Source organism: Rhodnius prolixus, unplaced genomic scaffold (genome assembly GCF_049639745.1).
Source record: "Rhodnius prolixus isolate KJV_2025 unplaced genomic scaffold, Rpr scaffold_3, whole genome shotgun sequence".
Lineage (NCBI taxonomy): Eukaryota > Metazoa > Arthropoda > Insecta > Hemiptera > Reduviidae > Rhodnius > Rhodnius prolixus.
In genome coordinates, this window is record NW_027411603.1 from 4813371 (window position 1) to 4835308 (window position 21938).

The window sequence follows — 21938 nt, forward strand, 5'->3', positions numbered from 1 at the left end:
TCTGAGGGGGTTTTACATCCTAGCTGACGTACTTGGAAGAGATCTTAGTTAAAGAGCTGAAACGTCCCTTAAAGGGGTCTCCATTAATTATCGAAGTCGTGCTTGAAAGAGAATCTTAGCTAAAGAGCTGAAACATCCCATAAAGGGGACTCCATTAATTATCGAAGTCGTGCTTGAAAGAGAATCTTAGCTAAAGAGCTGAAACGTCCCATAAAGGACTCGATTAATTATCGAAGTCGTGCTTGAAAGAGAATCTAGCTAAAGAGCTGAAACGTCCCATAAAGGAGACTCTCCCATTAATTATCAAAGTCGTGCTTAAAAGAGAATCTAGCTAAACAGCTGAAACGTCCCATAAAGGGGGCTCCATTAATTATCGAAGTCGTGCTTGAAAGAGAATCTAGCTAAAGAACTGAAACGTCCCCATAAAGGACTCGATTAATTACCGGATATCACCCTGATAGGTCCTATCGATTAAAAAGAAAAAAAGGAAATCCTGAACATTACGGAAGTAAAGTCAGTAATTTTGAACCCTAAAAACGCTATGAGAGATCAACTTTTCCCTTCTGTACAGTACAGCTTTCAAGATGAAAAGGAAATTACAAGTATGTATACATGTAGTAGAATATTTACTTGTGTACATAACGTAATATTACATATAGACCGGAAACAATAATTAATATATAAATAAAAACAGCGTTGCGGCTATTATACCATAACAGAATGTAATATCAGCTGGAACTGTTAGGCCATTGTTTACTAATAGTCTATTCTTAATAATACCATATTTGTTTAGATTATTCGTCTTGCCTTCTATCAGATGTAGATGGTGTAATTGATAGTCATAGTTCAGGAGGGAGATGTGGCTCATTAGCCTTGTGAGAGGGGACTCCATGTTCAGAATTCATTGAAGGTTCTGTTAGTTTGTTAATTGATTTAAGAGTTGTAGCGCAAGAGAGATAATCGTCTTGAGTATTTCATTAATTTTATATAATAGTTTTATTATATAATTGATGCGTTATTATAGTTTTAATAGTTCCTAGTTTCGTCTTATAGTTCCTTAGGCCGGAAGTGTGAGTTATCTTGAAGAGGTGTACTTCGTAGAGGCTGTTTTCTTATTCGAAAGTAGTTTCTACTTCCTTCTGCTGTGCGATTGTTGGTGTAATATTTTTCGAAGTTGAGTTCTTCATCGAAATATAAATATTTTGAGATCTTCCTGGGTGCAAGAACGAAAAATAACAAGAGTTCAATTTGAAGCTTAACTCAAACGTGAAATTTCGTTTAGTTATTGAACAAAATATATGTATAGCGAAGATCAAAGGTCGACAGTAGGGATAAACATTCCCTAGAGCCATTCTGGCCCTAATTGGAACCCCTAAATATTCTCGAAGTAAGCTCCTACAAGAGGATTCTAAAGAAGTTAATAATTAAACTCCCTCTTAACGTCTGGATATAAACTAAACCAGGCTCTCCACCTAAAACCATGCTTTCAACGTTCATCCTCTAGTTGTTTGTTCTAAGAATAGCTCCTTCAGATCAAAGAGAACCAAACACTCAAGGGAAATTCTAGAAAGAACCGCCGCGGTTATAATCTACCTGGAGTTCCCACGCACTCTCCCCTGCTCTCCCAAATTAATATGTTTGAGGTGGTGTTCTAAGGAAGGTGGGAAACTCCTGCAACTCTTAAGCGCCCAGGAACCAGGATCCAGAGAACTGGCAGATTGGAAAAACCGCTCCCTTTTCCCTACAGGGGGGTTGGGTATATCCCTTATCCAGTACTCCACACTTACAGAAGGCTTTTTGGGGAAGGTTATTATGGCGTACAAAGCTTGCGTTTACTAGGTATAACTACGCCTTGATATCTCGAAGGCTCCCGTTTTCAACACAGTTACCGCTGTGATATGCCTTGGGCAACAGGGAACTGCTGGTTAGAGGGCAAGGAGCAAGCAGCCTTTGGGATAACTCACTCCATGTGCTGTCCCCAGAATCTTCCCTTGTTTGTTCTGAAAATTACTTCCTCTGCCCACTTTCCAGCAAGATGAAGAAAATGTATGAGGTAGAGTTGTTTACCTTTCAAGTGCAACACTCGAGCCTCTGCAGATGGACACACATTTGTGCTGGAATCGTTTGGCAGACACACATTTGTGCTGAATCGCTTAACAATTTACATAAAAACGCTTTTTCAAGATCTATATAACAAATAAACAATTTTAAGGATTTAAAAACATTTATAATTCCAAAAAGTTAACATGAAACCATATAATCTCTTTTATGTGAAGTGTGATATATCTTCCAGTCTACTAATTCAGTTTCAGAAATTTATAAATTAAGTTTTTCAGTAAATAAATCAGCAATTTTTGAGGCCTTATAAATACATTTTTTACACGGCCCAGATATTTCACTTGATTTTCAGAACACCATATTGTACTGCAGTTTGCATCCATTATTGAAGGGTAAAAAAAAAAAAATGGTTACAAAAAATGAACCACTTAAAAAATCTTATTAAACCGTAACTGTAATTTTAATTCATTTTTTTTTGTATTTCCTTATTAAAAAGGAAATGTTATATAAATTAAGACTCGAGCAGTTTCATGGTTAATAAATTGTAATGAACACTACTATCATCTAACTTAAATCTTTTCTATGGTACATTTATATGGTAAACCACTCGAGGAAATTAAAGGAAGGAAAAAAATTAAAATGTATGAATGTAAATATAATGCTCTTGTGCGGATTTTCTAGCGCTTTTCTTTTAAAATATTGGTATAAATATAGAATACGAGGTGTGTTCAAAAAGTAACGGGAATTTTCGTTTTTTGAAAAAAATATTTATTTATTCATCTACATTAATATTGTCGCCTTCAAAGTAGTCCCCTTCGCATACAATACACTTGTGCCAGCGCTTTTTCCAATCCTCGAAACACTTCTGAAACTCGATCTTTGTGATAGCTTTCAGCTCTTTCAGCGATTCGCTTTTAATGTCATCTATGCTTGTAAAACGACGGCCTTTTAATGTTCTCTTTATGTTTGGAAATAGAAAAAAGTCACATGGAGCCATGTCTGGCGAATATGGAGGCTGGGGCATCGTTAAAGTTTTGTTTTTGGCCAAAAATTCACGAACAAGCAATGAAGTGTGAGCAGGTGCATTATCGTGGTGCAAAATCCATGAATTGTTTTGCCACAAATCCGGGCGTTTTTTTCGGATTGCTTCACGCAAACGGCGTTGAACTTGTAGGTAGTACTCCTTATTGATTGTTTGACCTTGTGGCAAGAATTCATGATGCACTATGCCATTAAAATCGAAGAACACAGTGAGCATAACCTTCACATTCGACCGCACTTGTCGAGCCTTTTTCGGTCTTGGCGATCCAGAATGCCTCCACTGGGACGATTGAGCCTTAGTTTCGACATCATATCCGTAAACCCATGTTTCGTCACCTGTTATAACACGTTTCAGTAGATCCGCATCGTTGTCGACTTCATTGAGTGACTCTTGAGCAACTTCCATTCTCCGCTGTTTTTGTTCGAAATTCAACAATTTTGGAACAAATTTTGCTGCCACACGTTTCATACCCAAAACATCCGAAAAAATTTCATGGCATGAGCGAATTGATATGGCAACATCATCAGCGACTTCTCTGATTGTGATTCGGCGATCGTTCATAACCATTTCTTTCACTTTTTTCACGTTTTCATCGGTTGTTGATGTGCTTGGACGTCCAGGTCGTTCGTCATCTTCAACGTTTTCGCGGCCATCTTGGAAACGCTTATACCACTCGTAAATCCTTGTTTTACTCATAGCAGACTCGCCATATGCCTTTATTAACATTTCACACACTTTATTTCATTTTTTACGCAAAATTTAATACAAATTCTTTGATCCATTTTTTTTAACAAACAAAAATCGCCAAGCTCGAAAAACACGTCTAACCTTAACGGCTGCCACTTAAGAAGTAAACAATGAATATTACTGAAAATTTTATCGTACTTCAGAGGCATGTGTACCAACATAATAAAAAAAAAAAAATTTACAATCAGACTCTCCAAACCCGCGAAATTTAAAAATTCCCGTTACTTTTTGAACACACCTCGTATTTTAATGTTATGCTTCCAAAATATTATCCTCGGAGATCCAAATGTTCGAATTTAAAAAGTTATTACAAATCCTCAAAATAAAAAGCCTATCATTTTTCTAAAAATTATTTTCTATTCATTTGTTTTTCTTAATTAAATAATATTTTTATTATTTTTTTGTTACAGTGCTTTGCAGTTCGAGGGTGACTCAAATGACCAAAACATATGATGATATCGAGGCAGTTACGCGACTTTTAGAGGAGGTAAACTAACACAAATGATTTTTTTTTTTTGTAACGTTTGTTCACTATTGAGCATGATAATGAAGTGAAAGCCCCCACCCCGTCCAGGAACAAGAAAATTAGTAAAATAGCCATAATATAATAAATTAACTTTATTGTAATGGCTTATAATTTATTTTTTTTTTTTGTTCAAAATCTAATTTACAGTTTTTTAGAATAAGATAAAATTTTACACCCCTTTTTTAGCAACGTGAAACAACGTATAAAAAAAACGTTCAGTAAAACTAAAAGTTTGCTGTAGTGTACATGAACGATTCACTGAACTATTTGAGATTTAATTATACTTTAATTAAAAAATTAGATCTAGCATTGAATCGTGAAGATTATAATCGCTGATTCAATCTAAAATCCAGGTATTATCCCATTTTATTAATTTTTTTGATGACTGCTATAAATTTAAAAAATTGACAAATCTTTTGGTGAAAGTGAATTATGTAATATTTTTTATTAGACGTACTGCATAATAAATAATATTTAGTGTGTAATTAAAAAAATTATAAATAATATTAAAATATTTTTAAGTAAGAAAAAATATTAAATAAAAAAGGCAACAGGCTAAACATAACCTCATTATAACCTACACGTGTAATGACAGCAGCTGTCTGAATTTATTTAGTTTTAGTTCTTCACTCGTGTTTCTGTCGTATTGAAATGGTGTGAGTTCTTTGATTTCTTATGGATATTTTTTAGTGAATTATTTTTAAGATTTTCTCAAGAATGACGTGAAAAAAACTGCTAGTTCACACTTAGTTTGCCGTGATGTATGAAATTGTTTGTTTTGGTTAAAAAACTAAGGGTTTTATGAAAGTGCTAAGTTGAAATATTTTGTGTTATTTAATCTAAAATATAAATTAACATTAATAGATTTTATTTTACACTATTTTTTTTTTTTTTTATATGCTAATTTGTTTGGCCCATTATTCTTACAGAAAGAAAAGGATATTGAGCTGACGGCACGTATAGGTAAAGAGCTTCTGTCTCATAACGCCAAATTAGAGAATACCATAGCCACACTAGAAACCGAGCTGAGACATTGTCAAGATAAGATAACGCAACTATCGCATGAATTATTGAAGAAAAATGAATTATTACAAATTCTTACTAATGATATCGATGAACCTGGTTCAGAAGCAGGTTAGTAATAGTTTAAGTTGGTTTCCTTAGTAAAATGACTTAGTTTTAGTTTGTTTGAAAAGTAAAACGAAAATTTGTGTATATATTCTCTGAACTCTTTTTAAATGGTTTTGTGTTATATTGGAAGGCTATCAAATAGTAATTTTACACAAAATTCAAACTTGAGAGCCTGTAATTTTTACGCATTAAAGCTGTTACTTTTTGTTGTTTCCATTCCCTGTTTGGTGTCACCTAATGTTGTTTTGAGAAGGATACGGTTGTACGTACAGATTGTCCAGATAGTCATCTCAAATAGTGACAAGTAATGATAATCGTGTTGTTCTCTGCTATCGCCGTTTCTTTATAAATTATTTCTTTTTTTAAGAAAAACGCAGTATTCCAAAGTTCTTTTAAAATATTTTTGTTGACCTTTGCACAGCTTATCATTCCATTCAGGCTTCGTGTTTTAAGTTTTCACAACTATTTAAATACTTGTAAAGTTTTTATAATATAACTTAGAGACGAGCTTACAAATTGTTGCTGCAAAGTTGTTGTTTAAACCCTTCTCTTTTAAAATTAATGTTGTTTGCAAATATTATAATATTTGCATCTTTAAATAGATTGTATGTATGTACATATATTTTTGTTGCAACACTTAGCGATTTCGTTTTCTAATTTTAACTTAACTTCAATTAAAAGAAAATTAATTTCTCGTCAACTGTTATCTGGTCTAAATTAATTATGGAGTCCTTTTCATTTACTCTTTGAATAGATAATTAATTATTTTGTTCCTAGTTTGAATATATTAAAAATAATACAGTAAACATGGCTACAAAAAATGATAAATTTGCATATATAATTACTCCCGTTTCTCTGGAATTCCACAAGTTTATTTAGTGTAGCAAATAACAAAAAAAATATATATCAGTGATTTTTTTACTTAAATCTTTTGGCTTTCTTTTCTTTTTATTGCTGTTATGGGTAAGAAGTATTTATTGCTGTTATGGGTAAGAAGTATTTATTGCTGTTATGGGTAAGAAGTATTTATTGCTGTTATGGGTAAGAAGTATTTATTGTGTTTCAGTAAGACCTTTTTTTTGCCATGTTTTTGTCAAGCTTTCTTTGTTTCGAATATGTTTATTCATTTCAGTTTCAAGTTATATTCATATGCGTTTGATTTTACGAGTGAAATGGTGTGCAGTTTTCAATGTCTTTTAAATTGAAATAGATGTATCATTTTAATGTGGAAACAGTCTTGCCAAGTTACAACAAGTGGCGAAGGGTAGTTAAGGGGATGTTGTGAAAAAGTCGTATTTGTGTTGATGTTACTTTTCGTCGCAACAGCATCCGATTTCGGATTTCCATCCATTAACCCAAGATGTTGATTAATCAGTTTGTGGATTAGAGGATTTGACTTTTTTATTAACTTATGTCACACACTACGTAACTGACTTGAATGAGAAAGATTGAGAACCATCAACTATGGGACAATTTTTTGAAAGTCACGCTGTAACAAAACATACAGACACAGCTGAACTTAACGCTCATCAAAACTTCATAATAAAATGCATGAATATTGATGGAGCTCGTTGCGTGTATCCTACGATTTATAGTGTTTTTTTTTTAAGATTTTAGAATCAAATTATTACTAATTTATGTAATTTAACAATAATTATTTCCCAGCCCAAAATAAACAGGTTTGTGGTTACGGAACTAAAAGTTCGTTTTTCTTGGTGACGTCATCGTGTATTATGTTGGTTTTGGAAACTGGAAATACTTCAATCAGAGGAAAAAGTAAAAGCAAATATCAGAACAGAATTTTGTATCAAGGTTCGGGTGGAGCTTCTCTTCTGACCTTATTGGGAGCTCAGTACCTTCACTCTGAGGCTTAATGACAGGCCAAGCTTATCTTATTTCTAATCTCCTATTCGCTCCTGTTCAGCGCAAAGCTTTTAGAGCTCCTTGCATTTTCTAATTTCCCAGATTACAGCTTGTTTTATTTGTCTGAAAGTTCGTCATAAAATATTTCTTTTGGTTGCAATTAATTTTCTGTTGATTTTCCATTGATGTGGCGGCAGATTAGTTTACCAGAAATTCAACAATTTGATTCTTTTGATGTTGCAAGAACATTGAAGGACATACTTCCAACTTCAGTACAAACATTTTGTCTTAACCTGATGATAAACCCAAATAAACGTACAGTAAATTCCAAATTTGTTACAAAAAAAAATTGTAACCTAAATTTTAATGTAAGATCATGTGTCACACGTCTTTTTATTTTTTTTTATTGTTTTAGGCACACCAACTGGCGTGCGATCAGTGCCTTTTGAACTGTTACAAAAACGTATCAATAATCTGGAAGAAGAGAATGGTCAACTACGATGTGAAGCAAGCCGGCTGGCTGAGGCTACAGAGAGTTGCGAAGAGGCCGAGGCCAAACTGGTTAACGACTTAGTGGGACAGTTAGAGTATGTCAGATTGGATCTTGCAGCGGCTGGCCTGGAAGGAGAGCGACTGAAGACCAGAGAAGTAGAACTGAAAGAACTAGTTGACCATCTGCAGGCAAAGTTGCAGGCCACTGATGATAGACTTGCACAGGTAACAATATTAAATGCTTAAATGATACGATTATAAATGGTGGGGTTAAAAACAAAACAAAAAAAATCGAATCTAATTCGAGAAATTACTTCCGTATTCGATACTAAAATATACAATCAATCTTGCTTTATGGCACTCCAGAGCTGGCAACTTAATAATGATTCTCGATTGTCATGCTATCGGCATTTACTTGTTTAGGATTTGATTGATTGATTGTGTTGATTAACGGATCTCTCTTAGGCTAGTTCACCTAAAAGGTTATTGCCCTCTTAATCTTTGATGGATCTATTTTGGGATTGTGATTTCTCTTCTTTTTCTCCTTAATAAGAGGGCGTATTGCTGCAATTTTACAGATTTGTCGCAAAAAGACTTCTTTTTTTTTTTAATTGTAAACTGTTGACGTTTGCGATACTAATGATTTTGGCTTTGGCCAAGTTCATTTTTCAGTAAACTTAGCTATCCAGGGCATACTGTAATGTCGATATTACATTTATTTTGAAATTTTTCCTTGGGAATGTAATTCATGAACTTCCAGGCCGAGCGAAGACTTCGTCTACCTCCAATTTGAGCTGTCGATTCCCCTATAATTCTAGTGTAGTAATCGTTCTCATCTCGATTTTCTACCTGCCAATGAGGTATGTAGAGTTGGCCTGTCAAAACTTGGGAGTGCCTCATCGTCCAGTAGGGTCATTATTATAATAGTACTCGAATAAGTCTTTTTTCTATGTGACCTCCAAAGGTACTTCTGGTCCTAAATGCCAAAGAAAATAATCGGGACCTGAGATATCTTTGAGAAGTTTCCAGGTCCGAGAGTATCTAACATAGTATTACGCTATTGTGATGATCAGAAATCTGTGCGCCATTTGTGGACGATCTTCGATTTGTAGACACATCAACTTCCAAAGCTTTTGGGTCGAGCGTAACCCCCAATAATATTGCCACGAAATCATGACGTATAAAAGCCCAGTATTATTTGAAACAGCTAACGAACCATTTCCATAATCAATTTGTAATTTATTTTCAGGCATTGAAGGAAAACGAAGAATACATTACATTGATAAATATCAGCCGAGAAACACAATGTGAACTGGCCACAGAATTAGGAGATTTAAAAGAAAGATTTTCCGAAACACAAAGTATTCTGCAGGAACTTCAGAACAGTACGTAGTGGAAAAACTGTTCCTTTTTCTTTCAGTTCCTTTGAGTAAGATTTTTAAAAAAATCTCTTGTTTCAGATGCTCGAAAAGCGAGCAAGCAGAACAAGTCCATGGTTCGTGCCGGGCCACTTTATCCATACTTGCACACCACTCAGGCACCAACTCGTAATTCTATTGCCGCAGAACTGGAATGTTCTCTCTTTTCTGAATTGAGTCTAGATTCAGGTTTAGGTGCTTCTACAGCTTATATGTGTGTATTTACTTTATATAATATTTTGTTTCCTCGCAGTAGAAATTTTAATTTCTTAAAAATATTATTTTCTTTTGAGTTGACTACTCTTGTAGAGAAGCATGTTTTGTTTTAGATCTACTAGTTTCAAAAAAAATAGAATTTAGCATTTGCAATAGTAGTAGTACCACTATAACTTCCTTAGAATTCTTCTAGATCAATCATTCTTGTGTACAGAATTTTGGTTTAGCTATCGACCCTTCGTCTATGTTCAGGTTTCAGTAGAATTTATACTGCTTCTTCTCAGTCATATCATGTTTGTGAATTGCCATTTATTTTCACCTATTTTAGCTTTGAAATTCATCTACATTACAATTATTTATTCTCTTTTAAAGATTTGCTCATCTCCGGTTGAATTTTAGGTCAATAAAATTAAAGAGTTACTTCGTTTAGAAATAGCGTTTTTGAAACTATACACGCTAATTGTAATTACATTCAAAGATGGCAAATATAATTTTATTATTTATTTATTGGGAGAGTCTTTTCTCCAATTCGTGGCTTTTTCTCCATTTTTCTGTTGAATTTTCTTTTCAAGACACCAAAGTACCAGTTGAACTTTAGGGGCATTAAGCCTATTTAGGCTTAGGCTTAGAGTTGAAAATATGTTTGTTGTCCTTCTTCTCGTTGTCAGTCATTGAGGAATAGAGAGTTCTATCTTATATTTCTAAGAATAAGCCAAAATACAGTTCTCTTATGGTTAATGTCATTAATATTTTATTAAATTGAAGTGTTTCGAACCTATCAAAGGTTCAACACCAAGTCTTTGAATATGATATTTAAAAATGGTAATTTTTTAGACCTCATTTAGTTTAAAACAAAAAAGTGTTACCGTTCCAAATATTATTACCCAGAAAACTAGTGCTGACCAAATCATGAAATTTTTATTTTTAAGATATCCACAAACAGGTAACTTTATCTCTAGCTGAATCTAGCTGTTAGCTCCTAGACTTTCACTTCCTAGGAGCTTCTTCTTACAACTCACCGCCTGGTATATTACCATTAACTCTATCCATGATAGTGTTGTAACAGTGTAGCGATAGTACACTGACCAGAGGCTGGTAGTGCACTGAAAAAAAAAGTTTAGTATATACATATACAGTATAGTATATAACCTTAGCAAGCAAAGTTAGAATCAGGAGTACATATGTTCTTTTTAAAATTGACTCCTGTTTCTTGTGAAACATTAAACATCCATTCGACCGTTGTTGATTGATGATTTTGGGCAATATCGGAGGTCATAAATACAGAAAACAAATTTTGTTACTTCATACCAACGTTTCGGTAAATTTTATTACCTTCTTCAGGGTATTGTAAAAAACGTTTGTGTAGTTTAATGTTGAGCTATATATCATCATAACTGTTCAACAACTGTTTTTAAAATACCCTGATTATAGTAACAAAATTTGTTTTTGTATTTATGACCACACCTCGATATTCCCTAAAATCATTAACATCCATTCCATCTTTCAATCTCGTAGAATAATGAGAAAAATAATAAATAATCTCGTAGTAGTCACACCGTAACACTACTACAATGTTTTTAATCCTGTTCCTTTCAACTCCTTGAAGATGAGGAGATATGACTTGTTCAGAATCTTATTTAACGATAAAGTTGTGCTAGCATAACTGTAATTGAAATGAATGTAAGAAATATTAGTGATTTGAACTATCCGAGACTGTAATTTGCTTTAATTACTATAATATCTACAAATAACTGTTTATATATTTAGTATTTGTTCTTTCTTATTTATTTTATGGGAAAAGAAAGATTGATCATCTTAATTTCAATGTCTAGTTTATTATTTATAGTAGCTTACCGTGCACATGGCTAAAATTGTAAAAACCTTAAAATCCTGAATCACAATTTAAAAAAAACCAAACAAAATTATTGTAGAATCACCATTTTTAGTACAGCTTTGGATGGTTGTTGTCTTATTTCAGTCCAAACTACAAGAAAGTTTTTGAAACTGTTAGATCCGCTTCGAGATCTAATAGTGTGTGTAGCAGCGAGGGGGTGAGCGTAAACGAGACACCCGGCGGAATTCCGGCACCCAGACTTGGAGGAACACTTACCACCGGGTCTACTACTTACATTGCTGGCCAGTTAAGGCCAAGAACGTCAACAATGATAGGGCATGCCTTTGAATCACCACCCTCATTCACAGATCTCGACGATATCACGCCGACGTATGTATTTTTTATTTATTTCTCATGATACACTTTCATTTCATCTTTTTTTTTATATTGCTTTGGAACTTTTATAATTACTTATTATTTGGAATGAATGTTTGCATTTATTTCTATTTTCTTTTCTCTCCTAAGATTTAAGAAACATGGATTACTCGATTAAGTATTAAGAACTAGTATAGATCATAGACTGCGTGGGCCAAATGAGTCGCCACCTCGGACTAACAAACTTCAGGCTTTAAGCTTCCTCAGTTTACTTCCTTTAATCTAAATATAGTAGTAAATAGTTTCAATGAGGAGAGAGAAATGACAAAAAGAAGTTTAATTGTTACAAATAAAACATTAAACTCGTCGACTGAAGCGATGATGGCCTCTCGACCATCTGGTCGAACAATACGAGCTGTGGCTATTAAATTAAATAACGAGGCTGAAGCTGCTACAGAAGAACTATGCATGCGCCAAATCCTAATGACCAACAGCTGTGCAGCGGTAAAACCTTCTCTTTCGATTGCAGCGTCTCACGTGTTTGTAGAGAAATCAGTCTGACCGGAACCGTCGTTTGTGTTTGTGTAAGAGGTGTTAGTTTCGTTTTGCCGAAAACATGATACTACACATGTGTAGTAGAGCAACGAATTGTGAAATTTCACATGAAACTGGGTAAAACCGCTACTGAAACTTATCTTTTATTAAAAGAAGTTTATGGCGATGAATGTTGTATCACGTGCGCAAGTTTTTGGAGTGGTTCAAGCGTTTCCAAGAGAGAAGACGTCGGAGATGATGACCGCCCGGGTAGCCCTTCCACGTCCAAAACCGATGAAAATATCGATCATAATTAATCAACATTACTACCGTGAGGTGCTTGCTCAACACCGTGAAAGAGTGAGGAAAAAACGACCCGATTTTTGTGGAAGAACAAGTCACTGGGTTCTCCATCAAGACAACGCGCCAGGTCACACTGCATTGTCTGTCAAGAAGACGTTTCCTAGCCAAGTACAAACATCCCAGTTTCTAGGCCATCCGCCTAATTCGCCTGACCTGACCCCATGGTTACTTTTATCTGTTCCCCAAAGTCAAATCTGCATTAAAAGGAACACGAATTCGGTCCGTTGAAGCTTTGAAAGAAAAAGCGGCACACGTCATGCAGGAGCTCACAGAAAAAGACTTCCAGCACTGTTTCGGAACAATGGTAAATTCGCATGGAGCGTTGTAGGGATAGGGGAGGATTGTATATTGAAGGTGATAATAACTAAATATGTATAAATTTAAAATAAAATGTTTTACAGCAATAGTCTCGTTATTTAATAGCCACACCTCGTAAAATAAACGAGGCATGCTTCGAATTCAATTCATTCGGTACTTTGAATTAAGCGACTCATGATGGTCAGTCATCATTGAATGATCTTCATTCAATCCCTTCAAATGATTCTATTTATTTATTTAATATTTATAATTCATTATTATTGTATATTTTCGTAATTTAAGGCGCGTCAGTATCATGAGATATTGCCCAATACGAAATGAACACATTTTCTCTCAACGGTCATACGATTGATTTATGTTAATGCGTTAATAACAACAAAAAAAAAAAAGAAATGAAACTAATCTTTGCCTTGAAAATATCTTAATATTGTTTATGCAAATGTTCAGGTCGAGTGATTGCGGGGGCGGTGATGTGGCTAGCACAACTGAAGAACAGTTGGAAGCCGCTTTGAAAAGGTTAACGCCAGCCGCCGTTGATGCAAGAAGAGCTGCCTTTTCCGATAGTATGTATGGATTACATCATGACTGTCCAACACCGGATTCAATCATGTCTGCCGGTACAAATGTCTCTTATTCTACGTGGAAATTACCAGATAAGTTACAGGTTAGTGTTTTTAGAAGGTTCCTTTGTTTATGTTATTGTTAGATATTGCCAAGTTTTTTTTAAAAAAATTTCTTTGAAATCCCTTGTAAGAGGAAGTTTACACGAAAGTTTTTCTAATTTAGAGTTTTCTTCGAGTCGCACCATGAATAGGGGTTTTGGAGTTGATGAAATCCTCCCTGAAATATCTGGAAAAGTACTGAAAACGCGTAGGGAAAATGAAAATGAACTTGTTGTGTATGTTTAAAACATTTTCCTAATAATAATAATTAATTTAAACAGATTGTAAAACCATTAGAGGGTTCCGCAACTCTCCATCATTGGAGTGAGCTTGCAACTCCATCTCTAGAGGGACTGTTGGACGAGAGACCCGGTGTAAAAATTAGAGGCGGTACAGAACTTGAGCACCTTGGAATCCAGGTTAGACAAGAATTTTTAATTTTAACCATAAAAGAGATGATGTTACCCTACTTAATTGTGTTTTAAGCTTAACATGCAAATATTTTTCTTGCAACTAGATGTACTCATTGTCTGACATTGAAGAAGATGAGGAGATACATCCTGGTAAAAGTTTCTCCGACACTAATCATATTTACACGTTCACGAACAGTACTGTACTCCATCCTGACGACAATACCAGCGTAACTCCCAGGTCTGTTTGCTACTCTATTTTTTTGCTTCACTTTGGCAGTTAATTTAATTAATAGTTTTAGTATATCCTCCAGAGTTTGTGTTAATGTACCAATTTTTACAGCGTACGAGGTAGCCAGATGAGCTCAGTGGTCAGTAGTCGAATGAGTTCCGCTTGTTCAACGCCAAGAACAAGATCCCGAAGGAATTCCACGTCAACCGTATCCACAACGCCGAGTTTAGCACGTCTGTTGGCCGAAAGGGGCATCAAAGCGGTAACACCTTCTGCGCTTGGTACCCCAGCGTACTCACCGACGGCCACGCCTTGCAATAGTCCAGATCGACCATCCTCTCCTGTACAAGAGGATGAAGATCAACATTCCGCTCTTGGATTGCCAGGTAATTTCGTAAAGTTCGTTATTTATTGTTGTTTAAACAAAGTAAAACAACAAGTTAAAGTTGAAACTGTTCCAAAGTTTTGGCGCATAGCGCTACCTCATAATGTATATGAGCAGCCTTAAATATCCTAAAGGCAAAAACCAGGCTATCAGCAGCCAAGCCCATGCTATGCATAATTATCTAGTCCTGGATCAAAAGCTTAAGACTTGAATGAGATATCAAAATTTGCTAGTAACTAAAAATGGAGATAAGTTGTATAAGTAAGGATTAAGAAGAAGATAAGGTTTATTTAGCGATCAAGTTCTGATAAAGTAATAAATATAAAAAGTACATAGAAGTAGGCCCAGTAATACGAGGTGTGGCTATTAAATAACGAGACTATTATTGCTATAAAACATTTTATTTTAAATTTATACATAATTAGTTATTATCACCTTCAATATACACCCCTCCCCTATCCCTACAACGCTCCATGCGAATTTACCATTGTTAAGAAACAGTGCTGGAAGTCTTTTTCTGTCTGAGCTCCTGCATGACGTGTGCCGCTTTTTCTTTCACAGCTTCAACGGACTGCTGAAATCCTGTTCCTTTTAATGCAGATTTGACTTTGGTGGGAACAGATAAAAGTCACATGGGGGCCAGGTCAGGCGGATAAGGCTGATGGCCTAAAACCTGGGATGTTTGTACTTGGCTAGAAACGTCTTATGAAAGACAATGCAGTGTGTCTTGATGGAGAATCCCGTGACTTGTTTTTCCACAAATCGGGTGGTTTTTTTTCTTACTCTTTCTCGGAGTTGAGCAAACACCTCACGGTAGTAATGTTGATTAATTATAATCGATATTTTCATCCGTTTTGGACGTGGAAGGGCGACCTGGGCGGTCATCATCTCCGACGTCTTCTCTCGGCCATCTTGGAAACGCTTGAACCACTCCAAAAACTTCGCGCACGTGATTAACATTCATCCACATAAACTCCTTTTAATAAAAGATAAGTTTCAGTGGCGGTTTTATCAAGTTTTGATGTGAAATTTCACGACAATTCGTTGCTCTACAAAAACACGTGAGACGCTGCAATCGAAAGAGAAGGCTTTGCGCTGCTGCACAGCTGTCGGTCGTTAGGATTTGGCGCATGCATAGTTCTTCAGTAGCAGCATCAGTCTCGTTATTTAATAGCCACACCTCGTATTGCTAGGATGAAGCAGAAATAATGTGATGTATCGATACTAATAAGGGGAGTGAAGCTACTTTGGAATATGGCTGTGGTAGGGCCGTGCTTTATTTTATTTTATCCATATTCGTCAACAGGATTCCTGATGTCAAGTGGTGCAGAATTGATATGGAAAACACTGGGCAATGCCTTGAAATCATCCTCTAGCAGTCGGCCAAAAGCTTTACTACGTCCAGACAATAAGGTAAACAGAGAACATGCTTTTTATTTATTCGTGCTTAATTTTCTATTTAAAAATGAAAATGCAGCATATTGTGACTGTGATAGGGTTATATTTTTATTTGTATGTATCTATTAACAGGCTGCACTGAGTGGTATCCGTTTAGTGGAGAGAATAGAGCGAATCGGCTTGGAAGAGATACTCACGCCAAGCTCTTGCGGTCCTCGAGGAAGTGGTATAGGTGGTGGAAGTGGTGGTGCTGTAGGAGGAGGAGGAGGGGGAGCCAGCGGCGGCCAGCTGGAGCCCGGTTCGCCCAGGACTTTACATCGAGCCGAACTAAGGCGAACAGTGCGCAGCCAAGAGTCCGGACCGGGTGTACTTGGCGTGCCCGGACGACCCGGCACTAACTCCTTAGAAAATCGGCTGGCCCATCTACCGCCTACGTCTCCTTCAGCAGCTAGTGGTGGTGGTAGCAATGGTAAGAGCTCTTCTACTGCTGCTGCTTCTGGCGCCACCTCAACTCCTAGATCTGTTCGTCCAGATCTTGGCTCGGTTCCTTCACCTCCCGGTCTTGCCAGTAACCAGCGGACACACGATTCCTTGGGGACTCTTTCAGCAATCTTCTTCGGCAGGAAAGGTGGTCTCTTATAAATAAAAATAAAAAGAAATATTAGCAAGAAATATATATATGTAGTAATTATTAATTGCGGCTAGACTGTTTTGTCCTTTATTTTTTATTATTATTATTATTATTATTATTATTATTTTATTTTTTTTATATATTTATTTAGTACTGAACAAAATGAATGTGAATATTTGTGTTATTATTTTTGTAAGAGCTTTGAATTTATTTTTTTTGTTAAAAATCCAAAAACAGTAAAGTTAACTTCTTATTTCAATTAGTTAATTAGACGGCTTTATTTTCGTTTAGATACTTGTCCAGAAAGCGTCATCCAAACGAAAATAAATACAATAAAGAAATAATAAATACAAATAAATAAATAAATAAATAATATCTTTTAAAAGTCAAAAGAGAACACATTCCCCGGATGTGCCTTAAAAAAAAAAAAAAAAAAAATCATTTTTATTTAGAGTCAATGTTGTACTCTATTCCCATTTACACAGACAAGACGCGACCCTCTTACGTACACTTCTACTAGATTTAGTAAAACACTTGAAAAAAAGAAAAAACAACAAAATTATTTGTTCTCATCAGCTGTTCTGCTTAAAAAGTAAAAAAAAAAACAATAATTATTGAAGGAGTTTTTACCCGTAATAAAATCGATCATGATTGTTTTTAACTTTTATTTTTCGATCTTTTTTTTTTTTTTTTTAAATCGATTTTACATGTCTCTCTTTTACTCCCATCCTCGCTCTCTCTCTCTCGTAGTCTTCATCTTCAAAAAAAAAGTGTTTAATCTTGTTAGTGAAAAGAATTTGACTTCCGTTTATATAAAGTTTTCGTTTGAAAACTATCATGTCTGCTTGAGAAAGTTTGAATTGCCTTTTATTATTTTATTATATTTTATTTCATCTTAATCTTTTTTACATTGATTGAATTTCGAGGTTTCTACCACAGATATACTATATCTGTGGTGTTTTGAACTCTGAACGCAGAGAGTTTTCGGTTTCCAGTCCCCTGGACATTTTTTTTTATTTTTGTTTAATGTAAGGGACTTTGTATAAAGCTTAAAAGTACAAAAGGCGGAGTCTGATGTTTACATTACGACAGATTACAAAAAATGGAAGTCAAATACTCCCTTTTATTTTTCACAAATCAGGATGTACCAATCAAAATTAAAGAAAACAGGAAAAAAACATGTTTTTTTCTCATTTTATAAAACGGATGATGAAGTCGACATTTATCAGTTTTAACATTGCTTTTTTTTTTTAAATTTCGTGTTTCCATCATTTTATAAATTTTTTTGGTTAGCAATTTTAGTGCTTAAAATAAAAATACTTTTAAGGCAGTACCACCATTTGATGATTTTTGTTGATTATTTTAAATATTAGGCCCATAGATTTTTTTGTTTGAATGAAAACAAAAAAAATTACAACAAAAAAAAATGTATAGTGACTTATCTTTATTCTTCCGTGTAGTAATTAGCCCCCCCCCCCCCCCGGCAATAAGGATTTAAATTTTTGTTAAATCCATGAAAATTAATGTAGTGTGCGTAAAGTTTTTTAGTAATAACAAAAAGTCGTGTGATATTTAAATAAATTTGTATTCTTATTTGAGCGAATCAGAGAATGTAAAACAAAAAAAATTGTTAAGATTTAGTCATCCTCTAAAATTCAACATTAAAAAATATATAATGTACTTATCAGATTGTAAAATTATATATAATCGATTATTTTTAGCATCGATATTTTTCTTGCTTTTGTTCATTGTGTCGATAAAAATAGGGAATAGTTGAATAAATACAAAATTAATAATTGAAGTAATATAAAAATGGAAAACAAGAAAAAAAGTACACGGGCTTATTGTTTATAAAAAAAAAATGAATAAAATAGAGGCAAAAATTTGTTATAAGTTTATTTTTTAGTAGTGAAGAAAAAAAACGCTTAAAATTGGTAACAGTCAATAAGTAATAAGTTTGGTTTATTTGTAAACAATGATAGTGTAGAGACGGCTTTGTGAGGTTAGGTTAAAAAAAGGTTATGTTTCTTTTTAAGGAAATAATAATTCTATTTTTTCATTTCACCCTAACCTGTGTGTATACATTAAAAAACATTATTATCTAAATATTTTAAGAAAAAAAAACTTTATAAAATACAAGAAATAATTCATTTTTATGGTTTTGTGTTGGTAAATTATGAGTTATACAAGGGTCGTCGTCGTCTTCGTGACTTTTACAAATCTTTTGATTTTGTAACGAATATTATTACAAGAGAAATCTTTGGTCTTCCCCTGAACGTGTGTGTGGAGTTCGGGGCATTTTTTTTTGGATGAAAAGGTAATTATTGTTGTTTTCTCTCTCAGGTTGTACATTTTCTTAGTTTTTCTTATTTGAACAATTCCTCCGCTTCCAATCATATATTTCGTTATTTAAGATGCCCAAATTTATAATTTTTTTCTAGCCACTCATTTCCCTCTTTTTGTCAACACTCACTGATAATTTACTTTACCACAGAACATCTGTTATTTATTTAAAGGATTTAGAAAATAGTTCGTTTTCTAGCCTCGAACTTTTTAAACCAGCGTTTTGGAGACATGTTAAGTTTTTTTTATAAAGCCTTGATAATTCATAATTACCCAATACTTTACGTTGTGTTTTATTTGGTTTTAATAGAATATTTTAGAAAATTTTTCTTATTTTCATGGGGTTACATCTACATTTATTTAAAAAAAAAAAAGAAGAAGATATAAAATAATAGTTTTTTCAACTTTATTTCTTTTAACCCCATTTTCTAAAGTTTCAACTCAAATTATAAAACTACCAAATATTTCTGTGTAAATAATTGTTGCATAAGTATTATTAAAATTAGGCAGGCTAGGGTTACTGTTTTGTCTGTTTTATCATTGCAATAAATAAATCGAAAAAAAACATCGATTTGTTATGATGAATCGATGATGATGTCTAAATAGTCTTATTTTTTGTTTAGTATATATTAACTAAACCTAGGAGCGGGGCCCTATTATGTAAAATAATTTTTGATTATATATATTTTGATTTTTCTTCATTTATGTATATAATAGATATGAGGTGGAATTAATTTATTTGATAATTTTAATTTATTGTTTTCTGTACATTTTTGTTTCATGTGGTAGGCAAAAAAACAAAACTTAAAATATATATATTATTGTAAATATTTATTAAATTATTCAAAATTTTTGTTTACAAAAAAAAAATAATGGTGCTAATATTTAAAAAAAAATTTGTTCCTTTCTTAATTTAACTTATGGTTGCTTTACTTTTGTATTTTCTTTTAGTTTGTCTTATATTTTTTTATAAGCTGGGCCATAAAATGGTTAAAATAACCAAAATAATGAAAACGCACTCTATTGTAGGAAAAAAACAACATCCTTCTGAAGTTATTTTTTAAAAAGTTGGTAAATTTTCTTTTGTTGCATTTAAAAATTTTTCTTTGTAAATAAATTAATTGTAAATATTGTTGAAAAAAAATAATAAAATTAGAAAATAAGGATTTAATTGTACAGGAAAATTTATTTTGTGGAAAGATCCTCTCAAAAAAAAAAAAATAAATAAGTAATTAAAAAAAATTAATTCTCTACTTAAAATTATTTCCTCCTGTAATCTTTAATTTCATCTAATTGTGAATATCAAATGCCAAATGAAAGTAACATGTCAAAGCCATTTATTTTTAAAAGTAAAAATACAAGATAAAAACGAATATTACTTTCAACAATAAATAAAATTATTATAAAAGAAAATAAATAGTTCTAAAAAGCGCCAAGAAATAGCAGCTCCTGCTGGACCGACCTGTATATATAGTACAAATAATGACCACCAGGTAGCAACACTTACTGGACCCCTATATATATACAGCTGTCATAACAATTTTTCTTCAGTACTACCCTAACGAAGGTGGGTAGATCGCTTTGTCGCTCCTCTCTCTAAATATATCTAGTCTAACAATCTCTCCTTCACTTTAAAATATATCTCTCTCCCTCCAAGAATCATAGTAAGCGTATTGAGGTTTAATTTGTGGTTGGTAATAGAAGCAGAAAAGAAGAACACTTTGCCTAACAACTCTAAATATCACGAGTATGAGTCAAGTGTAGGGGGGTGAATAGCTGCAGTTCTGATTCTGTTTTCTTTCATTCAATAATAATTCAGTAAAGATTCTAGCTGGGTAAATGCCCAACTGTTGGGCCATTCTTTCCGGATGACCATGACCTAGATTCTGCAGAAGATTCCGAAAAAAATAAAGAACTTGAAATAAGTTAAGGGTACCATTGTAAGTGAAGCACAAATATTTAAAAGTTTAACTCTCTGGATTTTAATGGCTACCTAGGAAATTCTTGATAAGAGAATATGAAAATTAATACAAACCTAAAAAACTTAAGATTAGAAATACAATTAAGATACCAGGAGCTTGTAACTTATAATGAAAATTTTCAGATTATTTAAAATGATAAATACTGAGTCATCAGTAATGAATCTAAACAATAAAATGGTCATCCAATACTCACTTCTTAACTAAAACGGTTAATCATTTACAGGTTAACGTGGTTATAGCGAATCAAACTTCGATATTAGGCCACACCTCCGGGTACCTATTCTTCACTTTTACCTATTAAAACCTGAGAAGATAATTCGAATTTAATTTTTCTACAGCAAACGTATAAGGATTTTTCTGTTGGGCTGAACCTTCTTTCATGAAAATGTGTGGAACTTTAGCTTTAAATTTTTAAGGAAAAAATAATGATTCAAGATGTTATGTTTCAAACTTCTTTAATCTAAGTAATAAAATATTTCTAGCTTCTTTAAAAACTAAGCTAAACGATGAGTTCGAATGTATTTTACTTTTGATGTACGTTCAGCCACGAAGATTATTTTTCTGAGATGATTTGTCACCTTTACTTTATATTAACATTAAGTCAAATAACTGTGATTATAAAACGATGTGTTCTTGTACATGATTCTAAATAATTTAAAATTATTCCATTCAAGTTTTTTTATATAGTATTAGTAAGTGATATTCTTTTCAAGAAATAATTAGATGTGTTTTGAGTACCTGTATGACAAATGTAAATTAAACAAAGATAATGAGCTAACATAGAAAAATTGAAACTGAAGATTTAAAATTGATGGAAGGGGGGCATGGCAATTAATATTCCTTATCCGGCAAAGTTAAAAATTTAAATGTAATTCAAGTTGTTCTGTGGCATTAAATTTTATTGTTTTTCTAATCTGTAAAGCTTTTCAGATAATTGTCTTTAGAAAACTCATATCGAAATATTTTTATAACCTTACT

At 33.5% G+C, this 21938-nt stretch overlaps 1 protein-coding gene across 11 annotated transcripts in view; it reads left to right on the forward strand.

Annotated features, from left to right (window-relative positions):
* The window catches only part of milt (trafficking kinesin-binding protein milt), a 126415-nt gene extending 106719 nt beyond the window's left edge, over nucleotides 1-19696 (forward strand). For 9 of the 11 annotated variants that reach the window (XM_074127004.1, XM_074127006.1, XM_074126997.1 and 6 more), the window contains 12 exons: nucleotides 4258-4334; nucleotides 5303-5507; nucleotides 7783-8084; nucleotides 9109-9244; nucleotides 9320-9491; nucleotides 11472-11717; nucleotides 13365-13581; nucleotides 13861-13998; nucleotides 14097-14230; nucleotides 14333-14607; nucleotides 15913-16019; nucleotides 16137-19696. In XM_074127004.1, coding sequence (XP_073983105.1) covers nucleotides 4284-4334; nucleotides 5303-5507; nucleotides 7783-8084; nucleotides 9109-9244; nucleotides 9320-9491; nucleotides 11472-11717; nucleotides 13365-13581; nucleotides 13861-13998; nucleotides 14097-14230; nucleotides 14333-14607; nucleotides 15913-16019; nucleotides 16137-16646 — 2493 coding nt within the window. In that variant the 5' untranslated portion in view covers nucleotides 4258-4283 and the 3' untranslated portion in view covers nucleotides 16647-19696. The remainder of the gene's footprint in view (nucleotides 1-4257; nucleotides 4335-5302; nucleotides 5508-7782; nucleotides 8085-9108; nucleotides 9245-9319; nucleotides 9492-11471; nucleotides 11718-13364; nucleotides 13582-13860; nucleotides 13999-14096; nucleotides 14231-14332; nucleotides 14608-15912; nucleotides 16020-16136) is intronic. The other 2 variants (XM_074127009.1, XM_074126998.1) reach the window with 2 other exon arrangements.
* Nucleotides 19697-21938: the final 2242 nt, after the last annotated feature.